The sequence below is a fragment of the Glandiceps talaboti genome, chromosome 16 (assembly GCF_964340395.1).
Source record: "Glandiceps talaboti chromosome 16, keGlaTala1.1, whole genome shotgun sequence".
Lineage (NCBI taxonomy): Eukaryota > Metazoa > Hemichordata > Enteropneusta > Spengelidae > Glandiceps > Glandiceps talaboti.
This window is the reverse complement of record NC_135564.1, coordinates 106,510-129,533: the sequence shown is the minus strand read 5'-3', so window position 1 is coordinate 129,533 and position 23,024 is coordinate 106,510. Positions and strand designations below refer to the sequence as shown.

Here is a 23,024-nt window from a genome sequence, read left to right as displayed (position 1 = left end):
CATCCTGTGTCATAAGAGAGTACGTTAGCGGCGTTGCCGTAAAAGGACATTAGTAGTTTACGACGATCATATTTGAGTCTGTTTTTCAATACCATCCAGTATTTCATGAGAGATACCAACATTTCATCTTCAATATCGTAAAATTATTTAAGAATTAATTGCGTAGTTCACTTTCGCTGGGTATCACCACTTTTTAGCTCCGCTGTCAGCGACAGCTGACTGCAGCTTAAGTGATAGGTTTATTCTCCATCGTCGTCCGTTGTCCATTGTCCGTCAACTTTTACCTATTTTCATCTTCTTCTCTTAAAGCGGTTGTCAGATTGCTGTGATATTTTGTGTGCATGTCCCTGAATTGGAAGAAGGCTATTCGCGTTTGTTCATGCCAAGTTTATATATATGATCTTTTATGTTCAGCACTTTTTTGTATATTTTGGTCAAAATGATATTTTCGACTTCTTCTCCGAAACCAGTGGTCGGATTGATTTTATATTTAGTGTACATGTGTATATTTGGTGTGCATATGACTTGGAGGAATCTTTTAAGATTTGTTGATGCCAAATTGGTTTGAGTCATTTTCTATATTTAGCAGGTTTTGGGGGTACCTTTGATCAAAATGATATTTTCGACTTCTTCTCTGAAACCACCTATCGGATTGCTTTGATATTTCGCGTAAATGTATCTCCAGGGGCGGAGTCCATTTAGATTTGTTCATGCCAAGTTGATATGTGTAATTCTCTGTTTTTATTTTTTTAAAAATTTTATTAATTTATTTGAGATGTCTACAGGATTACCCCATTTACAGACACTCAGAAATTGGAAAAGACTACAATGCATTCAAGATTTACAAAACTAATAAAAAAGGAAAAAAATATAATATATTATCATATTTTTGGAGTGATATATCATCTGGTACACCCCATTGGACAAAAGTTCACTCTACCTTAATAAATGACAGCTATAGGAGTGGAAATTATTACCACTCATAGAATTAAATGAAGGAATTTCTTTTGAAGCCATAAACTGATCATAATCAAAATCAAAACAAAATCAATATTTTTTCATTTGTAATACCACTTGTCATTTGTGCTGGCAATTGAAACTTTGAAAGGAATAATCTAAAAATAACGACACAATGTGATCCTTTTAGAGTTATTCATGAAACAGAAATATACATAGCATTTTATTTTGATAGTTTGGGATGTGATTCCATCCGTAGGAACTTAAACTTTTACACATATGTTTTTTCTTGAGACTGGGACAGGGTAGACTCACTTTCAGTCCACCTGCTTCGAAGAATTGTCAACATTGTTAATCTGGAAATTTTCGCTAAAGACTTACTTTCGCTTTATCGCAGGAAAACAAAATAAGTAGTGCCTAAATGTCGTCTTGTACATAAACACAATGTGCCAATCTAGTAATTGGTAAAAAATAGTCTTTGAGAACTACAAATGCAACTGAAGACTGTAAAACGCAACGTTTCTACATTTGAACAACATATCTAGGTTTACAGTATTACGTTAGGGAGGAGTATTGTACTATTAAGACACGAGTTCAGAAAATGCCCAGGGCCATGTCACAGTGCATATTTAAGTGTTGTGTAACCATTGAGAATTTAACTTAAAAGTGTGTTGTTATAGGGATGTTTAATGAACTCGCGGCTACAGTTACTACGCGAACAATTCTACCCCCATGCTTTGTCCAAACTGACGTAAAATGTGGTGTACAGTATATCGGTAAACCATAAATGTCTATGGGTAAACTGGTTATGTTTGTAGCAATACACAGTATAGAAGTCGGCATAAACAATAGTGGGTGCGGACTCTACATTATACATGTATAACAAATCTGTACTAGAATACAAGTACTAGTATTACGTCACATTATTTCAGTTAATATTCCTGTCCAAGATAAGTTGATATGAAGAGATGAAAAACGGGAAATAATGATAACTTAGGATTTTATTCAGATGCTTTTGGTGGGAAAGTATCTTGAGTTGTTGGTCGACTACGAGCGCCTATGTTCCTCAGTTATCAAGAGAAGTCTGGCACACACATATTGCTAGTAACAGCAGTGTATTGGAAAGCTGCCAAAGTCGTGTCAGCCCCCAGCGTTTGAGTAGTGTGTGAGGGTGTTGTCCTTAATAACCCGTCCAAAGTGAATAATCGATCAGCATGTACACGACCCAGACCACCGCATCTAATATTGTAACAACTGGGAGATTTTTTCAGACATGACTTTGGTGGATTACCGTTTGAGGAAGAACATCGAGAGAGTAGCCTATTAGTAGTCTAACGAGTTCCTGAGGGACGGGGTAGCAAAGAATACAGTGATAGACCATTAAAACTAAAGAGTTTCATTTAATATAGAAGTAAACATGTAATGACACACCCTTGCTTTGTTTGTGAATTCATACATTGTTATATAGTGGAATGACAAGGGAGTTGACAAAAGCATTTTTGTTTAGTGGGTTCGTCAGTGAACGTTTGATGATCCGAGTTGGTGGATAGTCGATATGATGCAAACCGGAAATAAATCAACGCAAACTAGGAAATATGACAATAGTTATACACGTGTATACTAATTTATGCTGACATTAGTTATTTTGTTCTAGGGCTCCTATATTTTCCCAAGTTGTGTATTTCATATAGTGGTTTGAGTTTTATGGCGATAAAGACAATCATTTTCACTGTATTGTCATAACTCGGCAGACAATTCGACCATGACAATTTCTCCAACCACTCTCTTACATTATTGACGGTCTCGCATTTGGCATAGAAAACGAACTCTTTTCCTTCAACCCGAGAGAAAGTTTTCGAGTTTGTGAGAATATAGACAGGCAAAGCATATGCAATCATCATTGAATATTAATCGGAGCAGTTATCACATTTTTTTGTAATTTTTTTTCACAATTTTAATATCCTTTTCCTTTTAGCATGTCACTGATTTTCACAACCGTCTCCTAACTTTCATTTATATTACACAGTTATAAAGGAGATTGGACGAACTGTGAATTCTCGGGTGCATAAATATAGTGTGAAGTACATGTATATCAAATAGAACGTTACGTCACTGTGCTGAAAGTGTTATGTCTTCTCTATATATAGAGCGTGATATTTCACATTCACATTTGGGTTTCATTTGATCGGTTGCTGCTTAGATATAGACAGTTGCTGTGCTATGTTTCTTGTTGCTGTATAGTCATTTAGTATAGAGGCTATCCGTTGTCTATTGAATCTGGAGATCTCTTTCGTTGGTAATTGTCGCTAGATTTGAAAGTTACGGATAGATGCGAGATCATACGACACTCAGTCATTCGAGTCAGCAGTAACACGATTATCCATCTGAAGGGACACCTGCTTGGATTGTATTCTAACTGTATAGCTGGAGTTTGAAAAGGTCGTCAAACTGGTTAGTATTGACTATGAAACTTGTCATCACATTGTCATTATTGAGCTCGAGTAGATAGTACTCCCTGTATTGTGTATGTCATTTGTGAACACCCCCACACACACCAGGTTTAGACGCTTAGTTGTTTTATCCTCTATGTACTCAGAAAAAAGGAATGAACAAACGAAATATGTCAACACTTGTTCTTTCAACCAGACTAAAAGAGTATATACAAATATTCGTCGCTGTTGGTAGTTAGACTAGACAGTCGCTGGCTTTTGAATCTGGCTTGCCAGATTCGAAAGTCATTGACAAGTGTCTAGTCTAACATCATAGCGCCCACTACGTTGAATATTTCCAGCGGTAGGATTTAAAATATCACCACCTTTAGTTTAGTTTAGTTTAATTTAGTTTAGTTTATTTCAGTAAAACACAAGATCGACAGTACAGATATACAAATAATAACTGGTACAAATTGTTGAATTACTAGGATAACCCACAAAATCAAAGACTTGTTTCCAGTGGGATCCATAGAGTGATTCAAGAAAGTGGCGGGAAAAACAAAGGTGTTTAACTACATGAAATAGGAAAGAATAAGTAGGGAAAACGTGGAGGCAAACTAACTAATACCGAATAAAGTCGCTGTTTTCAGTATCTCTTAATGTACTAAACAGATATGATTTGACCGATTTTTAAAGGCATTTCTTTGTGATATCTGTTTTATTGATGCTAGTAGATTGTTCCAGTCCTTAATGGCGTTAGCATAAAAAGTATTAGCAGCCTCACCTTTAACCGTTGGATAATGAAAATTGTACCAACCTCCCCTAGTCCCATAATTATGAACAGAAGACACTTTGGTAAACTGATGAGATAAATACTCAGGGATGGAGTTATTTTGAAAGCATGGTTAAGCCGTAGGTGGCTCACTCTGCCCTTGACATCCAACATACTGAGGGCATCAAACTGATCAGCACCTATATGTGATCTGGGCTCCATAGAAAGGATGAACCGTACAATTTTGTTTAGTGCAATTTGGAGTTTCTTTTTGAGAGTTTTGGTAAGAGCAGAGTACCAGGATGAACATGAGTAATCAAAGTGACATTGGATTAGAACAGTGTAAAGCGTTTTGCGGGAGTTGTGATTGAGAAAATGTGCCTGTCGATAGAGAAATTTAAGCCTTGAATTGGTTTTCTTAATAATATTTTGAACAATTTGGAGCCCTGATAGACTTTGATCAAGATCGAGTCCAAGGTATTTGACAGATGATGCTGGCATAAATATCACGTTGATTACAAGTTATTTTAAATTCAGAAATCCGATGCAATTTGCATTTCGGGCCGAATAGAATGAGTTCTGTTTTCCCTAGATGGAGTAAAAGCTTATTGTCAATCAACCATTTGTTACATGATTCAAGTTCTTTGTTTAACACTGAGGCAATGTGATTAACATCATTATGTGACACTAATATGGCACTGCCATCAGCATAGAGTAGAAGTTTACATTTGATTGAAATTACCATGATATCATTCACATAGCACAGAAACAGTAGTGGTCCCAGAATATTTCCTTGAGGAACACCACAGTGAATATCCATGAATCTGAATTCGTTTTCTGCCAGTGAGATAAGACTGGAACCATTGCAACGAATCCATGCCCATGAGATTAAGCTTTTTACACAAAATGTGATGGTCAACGGTGTCAAGTGCCCTTTGAAGGTCTAATAGAACCATGCCAGTGTAGCATATGAATTAGGCAGGTATCGGTACCTTCATATAATGACATAACACCACTATAAATGTGTCAAACCAAAGGTCTGTAAACTGTCCACTTAGCCGCAAGTGGTAATGTTTGCCCCAGGTCAGTATATTCGAGACAACAAACAACAGTTTTAGCTCGCAGAAGAAATCCAGTGTATTCGGCTAGTCGTGTGTATCCAGACATGACTTCAAAATTACTGTAACGGGCATTGAAAGCTAGGATGATAGTAGTGTAGTGTAGTACCCGGCACCAACTGTATCTATTAACTCTAGTCTGCTCCTGGTCAAACTACGTTGCCACCCCTTTCATTCCACCACCCTTTCAAGCGTTCATAAAACAGTGAACAAATACCGACAATAACTAAATATCCCCAAGCATATAGTAACAGAGAAAACAAACAATTCTACATAGATGCTGTAGTTCAACCAAACACAGTTGGACACCATTTGCACCCCTATATCTAGACTCTCTCACAGTCCTCGGAACTTCGCTTTACTAAAATCGACGCTAAATGAATTATTTTGTATGTACCGATACCATCTACATAACGTACTCCATCGTACTCGAACAACCTTGTACTGTGCGCCCTCATCGACCACATAGAGATATATGTTCGTTGACGTGTGACTGCGACGCTCCGTGTTATCGCGAAGTCCGAGGCTTCGCGATAACACGGAGCGTCGCAGTCACACGTCAACGAATGGTTATCTCTATCATGGTCGATGAGGGCGCACAGTACAAGGATATTCGAGTACGGTTAATTAGCTGGCATCGGTACATACAAAATAATTCGTTTAGCTTTAATTTTAGTAAAGCGAAGCTCCGAGGGCTGTAAGAGAGTCTACCCTATATCGTGTTTGGGTGAGTCAACTACATTGTATCAGTTAACAAAATAACCAAACTGTATACATGTACAAAGTATTACATTTTACAGCACGACTTCCTTGTGCAGGTGTGTGTTTGATACGGTTAGGCCGTATCCCTGGAGCGCTCACTCTAGGACCTAAGGCTTATGATGTGTTATTTCATGAATTTGGATTCTATTAAAGAGATGAGGAAATTCAATTTTCCTCCTGGGAGAAGTAAATTCTGAAAATGCACTGCTCTTGGATAAAAGATATTCTTAAAACATACAGTTCTTGATCTGAATGATCTAAAACGTTTCCCAGAGGGAAGAAATTCAAATAGGTTATGTATCGGGTGTGATACGTCAGCTATGATTTGTTTGCAATCCCCAGACAAACGAGCATAACACAGTGTCTCAATGGAGGGTAAATCATTGCCAATGACTTTGGCAGCGGTTTTGACTATTTTCTCAAGGCTGGTCTTGTTCTATTGTGTGGCACTGCCGTACGAAACAGTAATGTTCTATAAAAACGTACAAGACTTAGTACAAGACTTAGTACACCTTGGCTAACGCCAAATTTCTCGACATACGCGGTCGTGCTTGTTTGGCAATTGCAGTTGTATTACTTTCTTATTTTATTTTATTTTAATTGAATTTAAAATTGATTTGCCAAGAAATTCAAATGAGTCCACCATTTCGACAGTTTGGCAATATTTTAAGTTGTTCAATAGCGCTTTTTTTCTTGCGAAAGTCAACAACTATTTCTTTAGTTTTTGTGGACGTTTAATTTGAGATTATTATTTGAGCACCAGTCAGTCAACCAAACCTCGAACCTCAGCTCAATACCTAGTTCAATCAGCATAATTTATGAACCCGGCAATAGTGGTATCATCAGTTCGTCATGAGATACACAGTCGTTCGTGAACAGATAATACATCAACGGTGACAAAACGCATCCCTATGGTGCACCAATACTCAAAAAACGATTGATTTAGATAATACCTGTGCCCAATTTTAACAGATTGGGGCCTATCTACTAGCAAGAAGTCCAGAACCTATAAACATATTGAAGGATCGATTTTGAGTTAATCAAGTTTATTGAATAACTTCTGTGGGATGATGGTGTTGAAGGCTGAGCTACAATCTACAAAGAGAACCCTTGTTAACGAATGTCATTTTTTAGAATGTATTAATGTGTGGCTCTTTTCATGTCTCTAATCAAGATATAAATGGTAGAATTGGGAGCCATTTTGCACGGGCCCAGGAAACGGCCACTGAAGAAACAATTGGCGATGAAGGCGGGGCAGACGGTACAGAAGAAATGATAATTTGTGATCTGGAGTGCATTAACGGCGAATGCGTTGTGCAGGGGCTGACACAGAGCTGTGAATGTGACTTGGGATTTACAACTTATAATTCAACATATTGCGAAGGTTAGTCATGGAATGATGTCACTAATTTATTAACATCACATCTTCATTGTTTACTGTCACGTGGTAAAAGGTATATACCCGACGAATCGAATTGTTTCGATTGTATTTTTCATTCTATTGCAATTTTCAATCAAATGATTAGAAACTTATCGCCCCAAATTGTTGTGGTAGTATAATAGTGACACCATTATTAACGGCATGTGAGAAGATAAAAAAAAACGTTTCCAAAGTTTACACAAAATATATTTGTCAACATATCGACAGCAAACAAATATCAAATTGCTTTACAATTGATATATAATGATACCGTATACGATTGACTGAACTGGCATATTTTCAGTATTTCTCGACCTACCCAACATGCAATGCGATATCCACAAAGCAATGCAATATTCTTGGAAGCATGTCCATGTCAAAATACGTACTGTCATTACTGTGTGTACATTGCTATGTGTACATTGCATTGCTTAATACGTGATCTTGCTCTCTTCGAAAAAGTGAATTGTTGTATTCATCTTTTCAGAAATCATAGTTACAACTATAGCACCAACTGAAGCACCTGTTACCTGTAACTTGGAATGTCTTAATGGAGAATGTGTCCTAGAAGGCATTCAGTCACATTGTGATTGTAATGATGGCTATGAATCCATCCGAGGAAGAACCTTTTGCAGTGGTTAGTCTTATTTCTGATCGAGTCTCATTTTATCCGTTACTGAACTTTGAACTCTCGACCGACGGTTCGTATCTTACAGTGTGACTATCTCCTGACTACCCATTCTATTGTTTGCAATGTAGTACGCAGGTAGTACGGACCTTATACCACCACCGTCTGAGCACGGGCGTATTTAAATACATCACACCATGCATGCCTCACTGGCCAGCCTTTCACCTGTTCTGAAAAAAAATGTTGAGTCATTTAATCAGTTTAAATGACCCACAACAATTTTCATACAGTCGGAATAACTTAAATAACAACCATTAAAGAAATGTTGTCATTCCATAAGAAGCACAGTGGCTGATGTCAAGGAAAAGTAATCGGACCGTCATTAATGACACTATCGATAAAAAAGACATGACATGACGTGACATGTGATGTGTGTTATTTCTCTTTTCGTTAGATATAAACGAGTGTTTAGAAAGCAGTACTTGTGATCAACTATGTCAGAATTTACCCGGTAGTTTCCTGTGCCAATGTAATTCAGGATATGTCCTTAACAGTACAGATCAAACCACGTGTGTTGGTAAGTACATATAAGAATATACCACCACCACCACCACCACCACCACCACCACCACCACCAAAACCACCACCACCACCACCACCACCACCACCACCACCACCACTACCAGTACCATCACCACCACCACCACCACCACCACCACCACCACCACCACCACCACCACCACCACCACCATCAACAACAACACTATTACGATTACAAGTAAAATCATCACCACCGCCACCCTACGAATACAACTGCTATACCTGCTACAACATCGTTAACGAACATACACCACTATGCCCTTTCTCTCTTGGTAAGCCTAACCACTGCTCTTCTACTTGATAGAAACGGATGAGTGTCAAAGCGATCCATGTATCAACGGTGACTGTCTTGACATAGTTGATGGTTTCGTCTGTGATTGTTACCCAGGCTACATTGATACAACGTGTAGTACAGGTATGTATAGAACATTTATATCAACTCTATATAACTTGTAGTACAGGTATGTATAGAACATTTATATCAACTCTATATAACTTGTAGTACAGGTATGTATAGAACATTTATATCAACTCTATATAACGTGTAGTACAGGTATGTATAGAACATTTATATCAACTCTATATAACGTGTAGTACAGGTATGTATAGAACATTTATATCAACTCTATATAACGTGTAGTACAGGTATGTATAGAACATTTATATCAACTCTATATAACGTGTAGTACAGGTATGTATAGAACATTTATATCAACTCTATATAACGTGTAGTACAGGTATGTATAGAACATTTATATCAACTCTATATAACGTGTAGTACAGGTATGTATAGAACATTTATATCAACTCTATATAACGTGTAGTACAGGTATGTATAGAACATTTATATCAACTCTATATAACTTGTAGTACAGGTATGTATAGAACATTTATATCAACTCTATATAACTTGTAGTACAGGTATGTATAGAACATTTATATCAACTCTATATAACGTGTAGTACAGGTATGTATAGAACATTTATATCAACTCTATATAACTTGTAGTACAGGTATGTATAGAACATTTATATCAACTCTATATAACTTGTAGTACAGGTATGTATAGAACATTTATATCAACTCTATATAACGTGTAGTACAGGTATGTATAGAACATTTATATCAACTCTATATAACTTGTAGTACAGGTATGTATAGAACATTTATATCATCTCTATATAACGTGTAGTACAGGTATGTATAGAACATTTATATCAACTCTATATAACGTGTAGTACAGGTATGTATAGAACATTTATATCAACTCTATATAACTTGTAGTACAGGTATGTATAGAACATTTATATCAACTCTATATAACGTGTAGTACAGGTATGTATAGAACATTTATATCATCTCTATATAACGTGTAGTACAGGTATGTATAGAACATTTATATCAACTCTATATAACTTGTAGTACAGGTATGTATAGAACATTTATATCAACTCTATATGACGTGTAGTACAGGTATGTATGGGACATTTATATCAACTCTATATAACGTGTAGTACAGGTACATGTATGTATAGAACATTTATATCAACTCTATATAACTTGCAGTACAGGTATGTATGGGACATTTATATCAAATCTATCGATGACCGTAGGATTGTAAGAACAATTTTAACAAAGTTTATTCAATAATAAGACCTTAGGCTAGAAGACCTAGGAATATTGATGTGTTTATAGAACAAAGGGAGAATTTCATCGTTGACGATCGGTTTTATTCCATGGATATGATATTACTTTGGACTGCATGGAATGTGGAAATTCGACGTAGAATTATATTTAACACCACAACTGACGAGAGGAAGCCCATTGCAACCACATAACATATTCCTAATACTTCGTTCATAAATCTACAAAATAAACTCTTGCGTCTGCAAAAGCCCGTTTTCTTTTTGGCTTTCTTATAGAAACTTTTGATGTTGTTTTTGTTTGGCTGAATACAAACATAATAGTAAATATATAATTCATCCTTTCAGAAATCAACGAGTGTGACAGCCAGCCATGTGTGTATGGAACATGTGATGACTATGTTAATTTTTACAATTGTACATGTCTGGCTGGATATACAGGGACCAATTGTCAACTAAGTGAGTATGACTGGATCTTTTGCTCACAAACGATATTCTTAACACGTGTCATAGCTCCATTCCAATCTTTTATCTGTTTACTACCTACTGTAGTAACAGCACTTACAATCACCTGTTATTTTTACAGTTTCCCAATGTTTTATTAGTGTTAAGTTCTATATAAATTTTGATCAGCAATGGAATTGTACTTGAGATATCCCATTTGAAAGGTCAAATAAATTGCAAACAAATAAACAAATAAAATGGACAGAAAGGCAAATAAACAAACCAGAAATGAAAAAAAGGAAATGGACGGTGAAATGAAAAGGAGCATTCCATGAAAATTAACACTATTATAGTAAGTATTGAAAAAGACATTTTACATATATTCAGTAGTTGAACATTACAGCTATATAATTTTATGGGTGGAAACTCATGACACATTTTTGGTATCAAAAGTTTACTTGTACCAGAAGTCTACTTTAATTCTTAACTTGACAGAAGTATTTCTATGAGATACCGTACACTATGTATACATTTCAATTTTTGGTATGGTACGAGGTTAATGTAGAAGTCGTTCAATCACCCAGAGATATTCTCATTTGAAACATATTCCATGATCGTAATTGTTGACTGTGTATAAATTTGATTTTAGTAATTTTCATCTCTATATTTTCCTCCAAAGATATCAACGAATGTAGTACTAATCCATGTGCTAATGGACAGTGTCAAGACTTGATTGATATGTACCAATGTATTTGTGATGACGGTTGGGAAGGAACTGACTGTGATCAAGGTATGTAAGACCGGTTTAGTTTGGCAAACACATAGTAGTTTTGTAAAGTTTAGAATTCCATAAACACTGTTGGTGTCGATGATATTAATATATGATTCTAACACCCCAATCGTTATATAGATATGTTCAGACACTTTCGGAAGTTTTGGAACTTAGGCTATTAGAGGTTAATCACAAATGTCAGTGTTTGTCATTATGATCTGTTCTGGATCGACGACATTTAAGTTGATATGTTTTGTTCGAGCCGTGCAGCTAAATTGTTGAAGTATGTGTATTCTACCTTCCCAGTGTTATGATCATCCTTTTTGAAATTTAGGTCCAGAGAAAGAACATAATGTTATCTTTTTCAATGTGGTTTCAGCTCCAGCTTCAGTCGAAATGCCAACTGTATGGCTATCTCTTCGTAGCCTGAATAATTATGGATATTTTTTTTTAATGTTTGTGTAAATATGTATAATTATTTCAGACGTCGATGAATGTGCAAGTGATTCAACCAATGATTGTGAACAGGAGTGTAATAACGTTGAAATTACTGTAGACAGCAGGGGATATCAATGCTCATGTCTTGACGGTTACACGTTAAATGGTGATAATTCAACATGCACAGGTAAGTTTACATTCTGTATAGTGGAGAGGACGTAGTCGAAATCCTTCGGCGCGCAAGGGTTAGGTTTTTACCCTTCTTTGAACTTAAATCACATTCACCTATATTGTATGGCATAAATTAAATAAGCTAGGACAGCAATTTTGTTTTATTCTTGTGGAAATGAATTGTGCTTCCGAAGGTTGCCGAAGAATAACGGAACGCTCAGGTTGTTGTCCATTGATATATAAATTTAATTTTGTAAATATAGTGAATTTAGTGTGAAGACTGTTGATTTTTGAAAATTGACATACATAGCAAACCATTTACAACAATGTATACATAGAGAATATTTCTTATACTCTAATGTAAACGTTGAAAATTTGCAAATGTATAAAAAAAGTAAGAACATCTAAGCTGAAAAAAGTAGTTGTTTGCGACTGCACTGATGAGGTTAGTGTAAAGATGTTTGTAGAGAGGGTATGTAATTCCTGTATTGTTTTGTGTTTATAGAAATTGATGAGTGCGATACTAATCCTTGTCAGAATGGCGGTGTATGTACCGACTTGATCAATGCATATGAATGCCAATGTAGTACAGGGTGGGAAGGAGCGACATGCACACAAGGTAAGATTGTGATTGCTGTAAACCAAAACATTCGTTGCGGTATTTACAAATACTGTTTTTTGTCATGTGACATCATTATTGAGTGTATCATTCCATTGATTGAAACTATCGAGCAATCAAATTAAAACAGCAGCAGCAGCAGCAGCAACAAACAACAACAACAACAACAACAACAACAACAACAACAACAACAACATGTAAAGAATTCGATAAACACGCACAAAAATGAAGATAGCAATTAATAGTTTATGAGGAGCAGTGACAAATCATTACACCGAGAGACCAGATCAAACCTCTGACCGTATCACTATAGAGGTATGGGATCAACACAATTCTATCATTTATCATTGTGTTGATAGTTATAGTTGGGAAAACTAAACAGTATCAGGAACAGAAAATACGAACGTATTCAATCTCACACGACGAGTCCAGTTCTCTTACAATTGTCTGTGCAAAAACCTTTAATTTGAAGTATTAAAAGAACATAAAATTCAGATATCATTTAGATGAATGTTTTTTTTTTTTTTTTTTTTTACAATTTTCAGCCGTGGTTGCGGTTTCAGGCATTTACATAATACAGTTTATATATTGTTTTTGTTTGTGTGTGTTTTTTTTAAAGACATTAATGAATGTAATGTTGGCTCAGAATGTGACGTCAATGCCGACTGTGGAAATACAAACGGTGGCTACAACTGTACGTGTATTGCTGGTTACCGTGGTGACGGATTCGATTGTAAAGGTATTGTCGTTTTCAAGTTTTTACGGAATGTAAGATGTACCTCCGGGCATTTTCATTTTTCTTCTATCCATTCTTTTCAATGTGTATTGGTAAGACAATGTTGTTATTCATGCAAACGTTCAACTGACCAGTAGAGTATTTAGTTCTCAATGGAAAAGTTGGGAAGGAAAGAAAGAAAACCTACAGCGATGTACAATGTATGACCAACCGCTACATTTTCCTTCCAGAAATCATCTTGCTTGATTACGGTGCTGCTGCTGGTGATCTGAATCTACGTGATGCTGACGAAATACGTTCATTTGGTTTATTTGACTTGGTTTCACCAACAGTGCGACCCCCTGCTGGGTTTCCTTTCTGGGGTGAATTCTATTATAGTTTATACGTAAGTCAAATGGGTTAGTTTTTACGACATGATATAGTCTGGATGCCAACTGTGGTTTCTAACTAAACCACAGTCTGGTCAAAGTCACTCAATCAGCACAAAAAGTTGTTCATCCAATCAATAAAACCCAGTTGCTATAGTGACATAAACAGTGTATAAGTAGCATCCTGAGCTGACAAATATACCATATTTGGACATTACATAACTGCCCCAATAAACACTAACTTTATAAGGGAGTGTGTTATTGACATGATGTTAATGACTGTGGGTGGCTGTGGATGAATTTTAAATTTCCTCTCATGCATCTCAGGACTTCTAGAGCAACGACTTTGACTAGACTGTGAGTGAAGGTATACATTGTAACGTGTGAAGTTTCAAAGGTCTGCCGAGAAATGGAAATTTAGGCGGGTTTCATAAAAGTCTCCCCTAATTAAATTAGGCCTAATAAAAAATTGTGTGGTTCCGATTACGCTCAATTTTAGAATAGGTGGGGTAGGTAGATTTTTTATTATAAATTTTTTTCTGTGTGGGTGTCTAGTTCAGGTTTTCCATTGTTTTCCAAATAGTCTATGTGTTATTGGTTTCTTTTCATCAGATGTACAGCTATTACTGATTGGAAGAACAGTTTTATTTTAACTTTTTAAGTTGATGTCAGTTTCCACATCCATTATTTCTCGTGTGATTTCACAGTTTTTGCGATTTATTAAATTTTTCTCGAATACGTAAAACAGTTTAGGGTCGGCAGTGAAAAGCTAGGTGGGGTTTGGTAACCGGAACCAAACAATAATGTGTTAGGCCTTACTAAGATGATACAAAATTGCGTAAAATGTGCCGATTTATATGTTTTCCAGCTCGGATAGTGTAACATACTTTCTTGTTGTTGATCCAGTTTACAGATAATGGCTTGATTGTGTTTACCAAGGAGAATGGTGACAAATATCCCTATCCCTATCCATATGCCAATGGCTTCACAACCAGCCAGACAATACCTATGATTGCAATCTTCTGGGATGACGTGGATTTAAGCAATGTGGAGTATGGAAATGTATATTACAGGGTATGGATAATCCATAAATATGTTAATATGTCTTATAAGCCTACCACATGTAAGCAAAATTGAATGCGTTTGAACGAAGCTCATTGCTTCCCATTATCGATTTGAAATGTAGAAAATTGTACAGGCCCTGGACAAGACTAGTTCCGTTGAACTATTTCCATGATCCACATAAGATAACAATTGTGTGTTTCTTTTGTATTATTTGTATATTTGTCTCATATGTTTCTTTTAAGGTGTAGCTTATTTTTGTTATCTGTTAAATAAAATTCATTCATTCATTCATTCAAAAATGTAGGGTTATACCCTAGTCGGTCTACGCCACGATAATGGGTGTCTACGTCATTGGTTCTGTGGTGCCCGATAATGAGTCAAAACGTTCAAAGTCGCCATTCTACTTCCCAGAATTTCATTATGCTTTCGCAGTGAATATTATTTATTGTTCTTTTATGTTTTTCTTCATTCAGCCGGGAAATACTCGTGACTAAATGTTTTGTCACTCCTCGTCTTCGACTCGAAATGACAAGGCTCCTTAGGTCAGGAGAATTTTGCATGCCTGAACGAAGACAATATTGAGAACAATATCTAAATACTATTCCAATACATGAACGAATTCCTGTGGATTTTTGTCAGGGGCAATACGGATTACTGTGTTCGGTACCAAATGAAACAATTACCTATAACTTTTTTGTGAATAAAAAAATTACCAGTTCTTTCCCTTGTATTCGAACTTGCATGAATCATAAAGCATTTATGTGTTGGTTGAGTCTAATTGTCTCATTTAATTACATTTCAGACATATGACACAAGTAAGTCATTGACAACGGCAGAATCAGATGTCGTTGATGAAGTAAATAGTCGTATAAGAACGCAATATCCATCTACATTCAACAGCTTTTCAGCCAATTGGGTGTTGAAAATCACATGGGATGAAGTTCCGGCATTCTCCGTTGAGTATTCATTTGAAACGGTAAGGAAGACTCGACCATCTAATACAACTTATGTTTGATAACCAATTCGGCAATTCATGCTAAAATCAACTGATTTGATTTGATTTGTCACAAAGTGGCACCAGTGCACATATTCATTTACAAAATCAAATCACTTGGCCGACAACACAGCCGTTACTTCACAGAGGCCATACACGAATGTGCTGTACGTCAGGCCCATCCAAAAAATAATATGTAGTTCCGATACGATAGCGTCCAATTTCAAATTTGGGTGGGTATTAGGTAGGTTAAATCCTCATTTCATATTTATAGAGGTCAACAGAGACTTCTCATTGATGTCATTGCACTTTCTGTACTATACTGCAAAAGACATCGTGTGGTACGCTGTATTCCACAGTGTTGTTTTGATCACACGAGGCAACGTCAAACCTAAATATTTTCCGCGCGACTTTGCGTTTTTTAAAAAAAATATTTCTTTTCGAATTACTAAAAGAAAGTTTAGGGTGGCCGAAAAAAATACAGGTTAAGTCGGGTTACCGGAACCAAATATTTATTTTGGCCTCACCAAATGTCAGCGTCGAAGATTAGAATAGTTAGTTTTAGTTAGCTTGACATTGACATTTAGTTAACACCTACAGGTGATTATAATGTAATAAGTGGTATAAATCAGTAATCAAACTTCTTATACAATATATGTCAAATTGTTCAATTAGTAGGTTGGTATTTTGATTAACAATATTGTCGCCTCTCTCTTCCCCTCTCCCCCGGCTGTCTGTCATAGGCTTACTAAGATAGACAGAAGATAGTATAAATAAACACCGACAGTCCCCAAAATGTTCACTGCAAGACCTCATAAAGTATTACAAACCAACGCCCACATTCAGATTCTTATATCAAAAATGGTTTTAGTTTGTGTTACTTAGTAAGCAATACACCTCTCTCTCTCTCTCTCTCTCTCTCTCTCTCTCTCTCTCTCTCTCTCTCTCTCTCTCTCTCTCTCTCTCTCTCTCTCTCTCTCTCTCTCTCTCTCTCTCTCTCTCTCTCTCTCTCTCTCTCTCTCTCTCTCCGCGCGTGGATGTACAAATAAATGACCAAAAATGACAATGTCTAATAATTACTGCCGTATTTTGAATTTTAAAATACTGATAGTTTATTATACTTTTTTTTCCAGCCAAACACTTTTCAAGGAATACTAGCCACTGACGGTCTGTATGGTTTCGTCATCATCAATTATAAGGAAGAAGCTATGTTATGGAACACCGTCGTGAGAGGCTCTCGAACTGTGAACAATGCCCTCATAGGCTACAATGGAGGCAATGGAGTTGAGGCCGAGATAGAAAATGCTCAGGACACATTCTCTAGTGCCGACGCTCTGTACAGACCGGATCAATACAACGGCAATACAGGATTAAAAGGAAGATGGATATTTAGAGTGGAAAATAATGGTGCCAATACAATTAATCCTAAACAAGAATGCCTGAATTGGTACAATGAAGAACCCGACCCGTCCGAGTGGATGACCTCCCTTGGCACCTGCCCTTGTGCTTTTCAACAGGGACAAAATGATGCAGCGTTTGGCAGGGGTTCTCGAACCACCGAAGGTGAAAATAACCAGTTGTTAAATAACGGAGATATTCAAACAACCGACCTTCAAGTACTAAATAGTATTGGTGATCAATCAGGTAGGTACATGTAATATATATGTTCTGGGCTTCTTTAATAAAATCCCGTATTTTTTCAGTGAAAGTGAGGTTTGCACGGGTAAGTTTCGTGTTAAATGGCAGGTAATCAAAATTTGGAGTTAATTTTGCATTGAAAAGTATATCAATTTGTATCCGACTGACCATTCCGGTCAGAGTAAAAGAAAATTTAACGAGAAATGCAGCAGTGTTCAGGGACATGTCTTGTATTTTATTTATTAAAGTAAGTTCAAGTCTGTCAATTTGAGATACTATTATACTATTCGTTGCACCATGTCACTAGAACAATTGCAACATGCATTGATTTGGATTAAGTATAAACAGCTGTGTGACTGAGATTTGGGTCTCACATATACATACATACACATATACATTGCCGACAACCATGTTACTGTATTAACATCATCATAATTGTAATATTCAAAACACATGTATACAATCAAGTGTACTAACTCTGTTATGGCGTTGGGTCACAATTATTATTTTAAAACAGCTATATATAAATCTGGAAAGTGTATTTGTTGTATGTGATATACACCTATCATCATTGAACCCAATCGATTTATGTTTTATATCGTAAAAGTACAGGATTGACTCAATAATAAAGACTTGTATGATATAAGGAAAAAGAACAGTCAGGAGTGAAACTTTAAATTGATCAAAACTCTGAAAAGTTAAGTATTTTAGAATAATTATAATATAAGAAATGACTTACAACATACGATTAACAAATCTCTCATTGACTTCTGTTACCGAATCGATGCATGATACAGCAGCAACTATTATTGCTTTGTTAGTGTTTTCATATCGATTCGTGGTACAGTAACTGTTAGTGGTTGGTGTCATTCATTACATAGGTCTAAACCAGGGACTTCAGTCATCGTTCGGCAATCAGTTCGGGGCTGGCCAGACGTGTGCTTACAGGGACGATTCGTCATTCGTTGAGGGGTATGACTCTTTATGGCAGAGTAGCTTCATGCAGAGAAATCGGTACATCAACTCGGGAACATTTGATTCTTCAGCGTACCTAGACTGGATTAGTAAGTATGCATCAATCAATCAATCAATCAATCAATCAATCAATCAATCAATCAATCAATCAATCAATCAATCAATCAATCAATCAATCAATCAATCAATCAATCAATCAATCAATCAATCAATCAATCAATCAACCAACCAACCAACCAACCAACCAACCAACCAACCAACCAACCAACCAACCAACCAACCAACCAACCAACCAACCAACCAACCAACCAACCAACCAACCAACCAATCAATCAATCAATCAATCAATCAATCAATCATGTACTTTTGTTCATATACTTACTTTCGACGCTCAATAGAAAGTACTAAAGAATCGGAACACAAATGGAGTAGTAATCGATTAAAATGGTTTGATTGAAGAGGTTTTATTTCTTCTTTACATAGATGGTGATATCTTACCACGCTATTACTGCTGCACTGGCTCAGATGACCCAGCCTTCTGTGATCTGTATGAAGAAAAGAGGCCCAGAGGGGGTTGTTCAGGATATGTACCCCCTGATATATGTATGTGATTAAATATCTCCTGTTATCGAGACACATAAATAGAAGAATTACATTTTGACAATTTGACAATTTTTATATAAAGCAGTTTTGTGTGTTTTGTCTTAAACCAGTTTCTAATGGTCATGAAAAACACCTTTGAATATGTATAAATGTAATGGTAATTCTTGATTTTTTAATATCCGTATATCACCACAAGACATGTTCCCAGATTTATGTTCCTACTCTTCCACTATTCAGCACTGATGTATGGAGATCCCCACATCTCGACATTTGATGACATCACCTACACATTTAATGGTCTGGGTGAATACATGCTTGTGAATGTCCAGAATGACTATTTCCAACTGCAAGCAAGAACGGCACAGTTTACTGCAAGTGATGGCAGTACTACTGATGCTACCATTTTCACAAGCTTTGCAATGCAGCAGAATGGCTCATCAAACGTAAGTTAACGAATGAATTAGCAACAGCCTAGAGACTTAGCTATCTGACTCGACGTACTGGCTTGACTTTGTTGAGCCAGATAGACTAAGATAGCAATTAGCAGTATACTGAGGATACGCTACTCTAGTAGTTACAAATCAAATCAAATGACAGACCATTCCATTATAAGCAATAAGCAATTTTAGGTATCATATTTATGTGCAAAATGAGTTTGCAGACACTTTGATTGTTTGAAACAGGCCTGCTAACTGGAATTCAATATTATTCGGCATTACCGGCATGAATGACGTGTTTTAGTTAAACTTTGAACAATTTGGACGAGATGGAGAGAAATATAACTGGTATAACGTTTTCTTTTGTGGTTGGTCAGTGAATTACAGGGGGTAGCAATTTGTTTCCAATCAGAGGAATAACTAGTGATTTAGGGGCGAGATCAAAAGTTCGATGTAGGATAAACCCCCCCCCCCACTAAATTCTTTCTTTTGGGGGGGGGGGTGTTGAAGTAAAATAAAGTAAAGTGTCAACAAAAGAGCTTTTTGTCCTGACTACATAGTGGCTTTGTATTCATAGCACTACATACTACTTCATAGTGGCTTTGTATTCATAGCACTACATACTACTCCATAGTATACTGATTTGAAATTGACTGTGCTGTCTGAACCATTTTCAGTTTTGGCCAATTTAGTTAGAGGGGTGGGGTGGGGGATCTGAGGCCTGACTAAAAGATTTTTTTATCCTACATTGAAGTATTGGTCTCACCCCTTTACTTGGAGCTAAGTCATACGCGTTACGAAATGGAAATCCTTGGTAGCTCACAACAACACTGTTCTGGTGTACTTTTAACCACTCTCTATTGATTCTGTTGAGCCACTTAATACCGCTTAGAGGAGATTTTAGTGTATTTTTGTGTGTTATTACGTGTAATGTGGAGATTGGTTACAGTTAAATCCATGAATCGCGAACCGGTACTTTTGTGACGCAAATGATGGAAATGATGTATTGATTACCTTTTTATTGCTCGTTTGTAACAGGTCCAATTCACGCTTACTAGCGACAAAACTGACTACACAATCCTTGTAGACGCTACCAGCTTCGATAAAAGTGTACTAACAGAAGGTAAAACATTTGCTTTCTCTTATTTATAAGTCATTTGATTTGTTAGGTTCATTCCACGATATTTAATATTCTTTTATGTTCAAGAAACGAAAATGAAGTGTTGTTATGGTTACAAAACCATTTAAACCCTTTGGCAGAAGCACTTTTCTTAGGAAGAACCATTTTATCTCTAGAAGAATTCTAAGACATCGTTTTCAACAAATTTACTTACCGTAAACTTTCTTTTACAGACATATATGCATCCAGTGATCTAACTAACGTTCAATTTTATCTGAAAACCGAATCTCAAACGAACTTGACGCGAACTGTAGCAGTATTTTCAAGTGGTATAGCTGTGTCGATTGGCGTCGTCCAAAACATGTTGGATGCTGTATTCAGCGCACCTTCATCATATAAAGATCAAACAAAGGGTCTGCTGGGGGTCTGGAACGATGATGCATCTGATGACTTCCTCAAACGTGACGGCACCTATCAACAACCAACCATTGCCGGCCAAAACTTAACCGACGCTAACTATTTTGAATTCGGCCAAACATGTAAGTCAATTTTTTAAATCATAAGTAAGACAAGCGGTGTCACAATTGTTGGAGTTATTTTTAAGCTATAGAACCAATATATAGTTGCATTTCTTAGTCAACCAGTGTCCATGTTTCGGGCTATAGCTCGCACCATTTTTACTAATAGTTCAATAAGCTATTCAACTAATTAGCCATGACAATTTCATTTAGTTTTATTGCAAATAAGTGGTATTTTCAGAAACTGATTTAGCGCAAATTCTGAAATCGCGCTCATATTGCAAAAACAGTTACGTATTTTCCGGTATTTACGAGTGACGTCGAGAAATTTGTCAATTTGAAATTTGTTATATGTCACCATTAGCATATCTTAATAATGTTATTTCACTAGTGGTCATTTATGATGGGGCGTATAGTATATATTTCCCCCTCATATTTTTAAGCTATCATTTTGTTTTACTAAAATGCATCTTAAGTTCTAAATGGATACGATATTAATTTACTGTTTACTATCCATCACAGGGAAGATACTAGAGACCGAGTCACTTTTTACTTATGATGGCAGCAATTCGTGGACAACCTACAATGTCAACAGTTTCGTTCCTAAATTCCTGGACGAGTTGCAACAAAACAGCAACAGTGCACTAGTTATACAGGCGCAAAATACATGTGGTGAAGACATGCAGTGTTTGTTTGATACTTTAGCTACTGAAGATATACAGGTCGGAGAAGCAACTAAAACAACGTCAGAACAATTTCAAACGAATTTGGCCGATTTGGGTAAGTGTAATACAGTGAAAAATAACCAAGTTGAAATTGGGAGTTGATACACAACAGTGTTAATTGGAGATACACTTGGTTGATACAACTTGTAAGACGTCCCATGCCTACAGTGTTGCAAGTTCAAATCCACGTGATTAGTTGTTGTTTTGGGGTTCAAATCACACTAGGAATATTTTGCTACCTGTTTTACCATCTCATCTGTGATTGTTCTAAACCACCAATCAGCCTGTGCATCATCTTGCAGCTCAATACATTTCCATTCCAAGTATGATACATGTACATATGATCATTACATATTACTTGAATGTTTCACTTTTATTTCACTAATATTTGATAAAGAAATGCAGTAACAAAGTCTTGTAACGGTGTGGCACCCTCTGCTTGACAATGTTGGTTGGGATGGGATCGTATAATCATTAACATGGAGACATTATATCTTGCGCTAAATCAAGGCCAAAAGTCATCGTGTCAAATGATTTGATAATACGGTAAAATGATTTATCAATACGGTACACGCGCTTTGGTCATTTTCAAGAGCAATTTTAATACTTCTTCTGGGTCGATCATCTGATAGCAACTGCAGAACTGTTTGATGACGAAATACGATGTAGGCATGACTCGTTGTGACGTAGGGTGGATTGATTACTGGTATCTACCATGCTAGGGCTACCAAAGTTAGTAGGTCCGTCCATAATTTAAACTATGCAACTGTGAATATGACCTTATTCTTGGCCAGATTGAATCGCACGCATTGACTTATGATTTGTAGGGTTTGAATATCGTACACATTAATAAATCATTTGATCGTATTAATAAATCATTTGATCGTATTAATAAATCATTTGATCGTATTAATTAATCATTTGGTCGTATTAATAAATCATTTGACCGTATCATCAATCATATAATTTGACGGTGTTGATCATTTGATCGTATTAAGAAATCATTTGGCGAGATGAATTTTGGCCTTGATTACGCGTCATACACTATACATATGGTGACTTCCGATTA

The 23,024-nt window shown here is 36.4% G+C and overlaps 1 protein-coding gene across 1 annotated transcript in view; it reads left to right on the top strand.

Annotated features, from left to right (window-relative positions):
* The first annotated feature begins 6,409 nt into the window (after positions 1 to 6,409).
* LOC144447650 (uncharacterized) overlaps positions 6,410 to 23,024 on the top strand; it is a 43,188-nt gene continuing 26,573 nt past the window's right edge. The window contains exons 1-20 of the mRNA XM_078137727.1: positions 6,410 to 6,416; positions 7,216 to 7,425; positions 7,949 to 8,098; positions 8,544 to 8,666; positions 8,994 to 9,104; positions 10,681 to 10,791; positions 11,456 to 11,566; positions 12,033 to 12,173; positions 12,663 to 12,776; positions 13,396 to 13,515; positions 13,743 to 13,897; positions 14,787 to 14,954; positions 15,748 to 15,921; positions 17,073 to 17,583; positions 18,459 to 18,641; positions 19,036 to 19,155; positions 19,393 to 19,598; positions 20,631 to 20,715; positions 20,946 to 21,251; positions 21,753 to 22,010. Coding sequence (XP_077993853.1) covers positions 6,410 to 6,416; positions 7,216 to 7,425; positions 7,949 to 8,098; positions 8,544 to 8,666; positions 8,994 to 9,104; positions 10,681 to 10,791; positions 11,456 to 11,566; positions 12,033 to 12,173; positions 12,663 to 12,776; positions 13,396 to 13,515; positions 13,743 to 13,897; positions 14,787 to 14,954; positions 15,748 to 15,921; positions 17,073 to 17,583; positions 18,459 to 18,641; positions 19,036 to 19,155; positions 19,393 to 19,598; positions 20,631 to 20,715; positions 20,946 to 21,251; positions 21,753 to 22,010 — 3,364 coding nt within the window. The remainder of the gene's footprint in view (positions 6,417 to 7,215; positions 7,426 to 7,948; positions 8,099 to 8,543; positions 8,667 to 8,993; positions 9,105 to 10,680; positions 10,792 to 11,455; positions 11,567 to 12,032; positions 12,174 to 12,662; positions 12,777 to 13,395; positions 13,516 to 13,742; positions 13,898 to 14,786; positions 14,955 to 15,747; positions 15,922 to 17,072; positions 17,584 to 18,458; positions 18,642 to 19,035; positions 19,156 to 19,392; positions 19,599 to 20,630; positions 20,716 to 20,945; positions 21,252 to 21,752; positions 22,011 to 23,024) is intronic.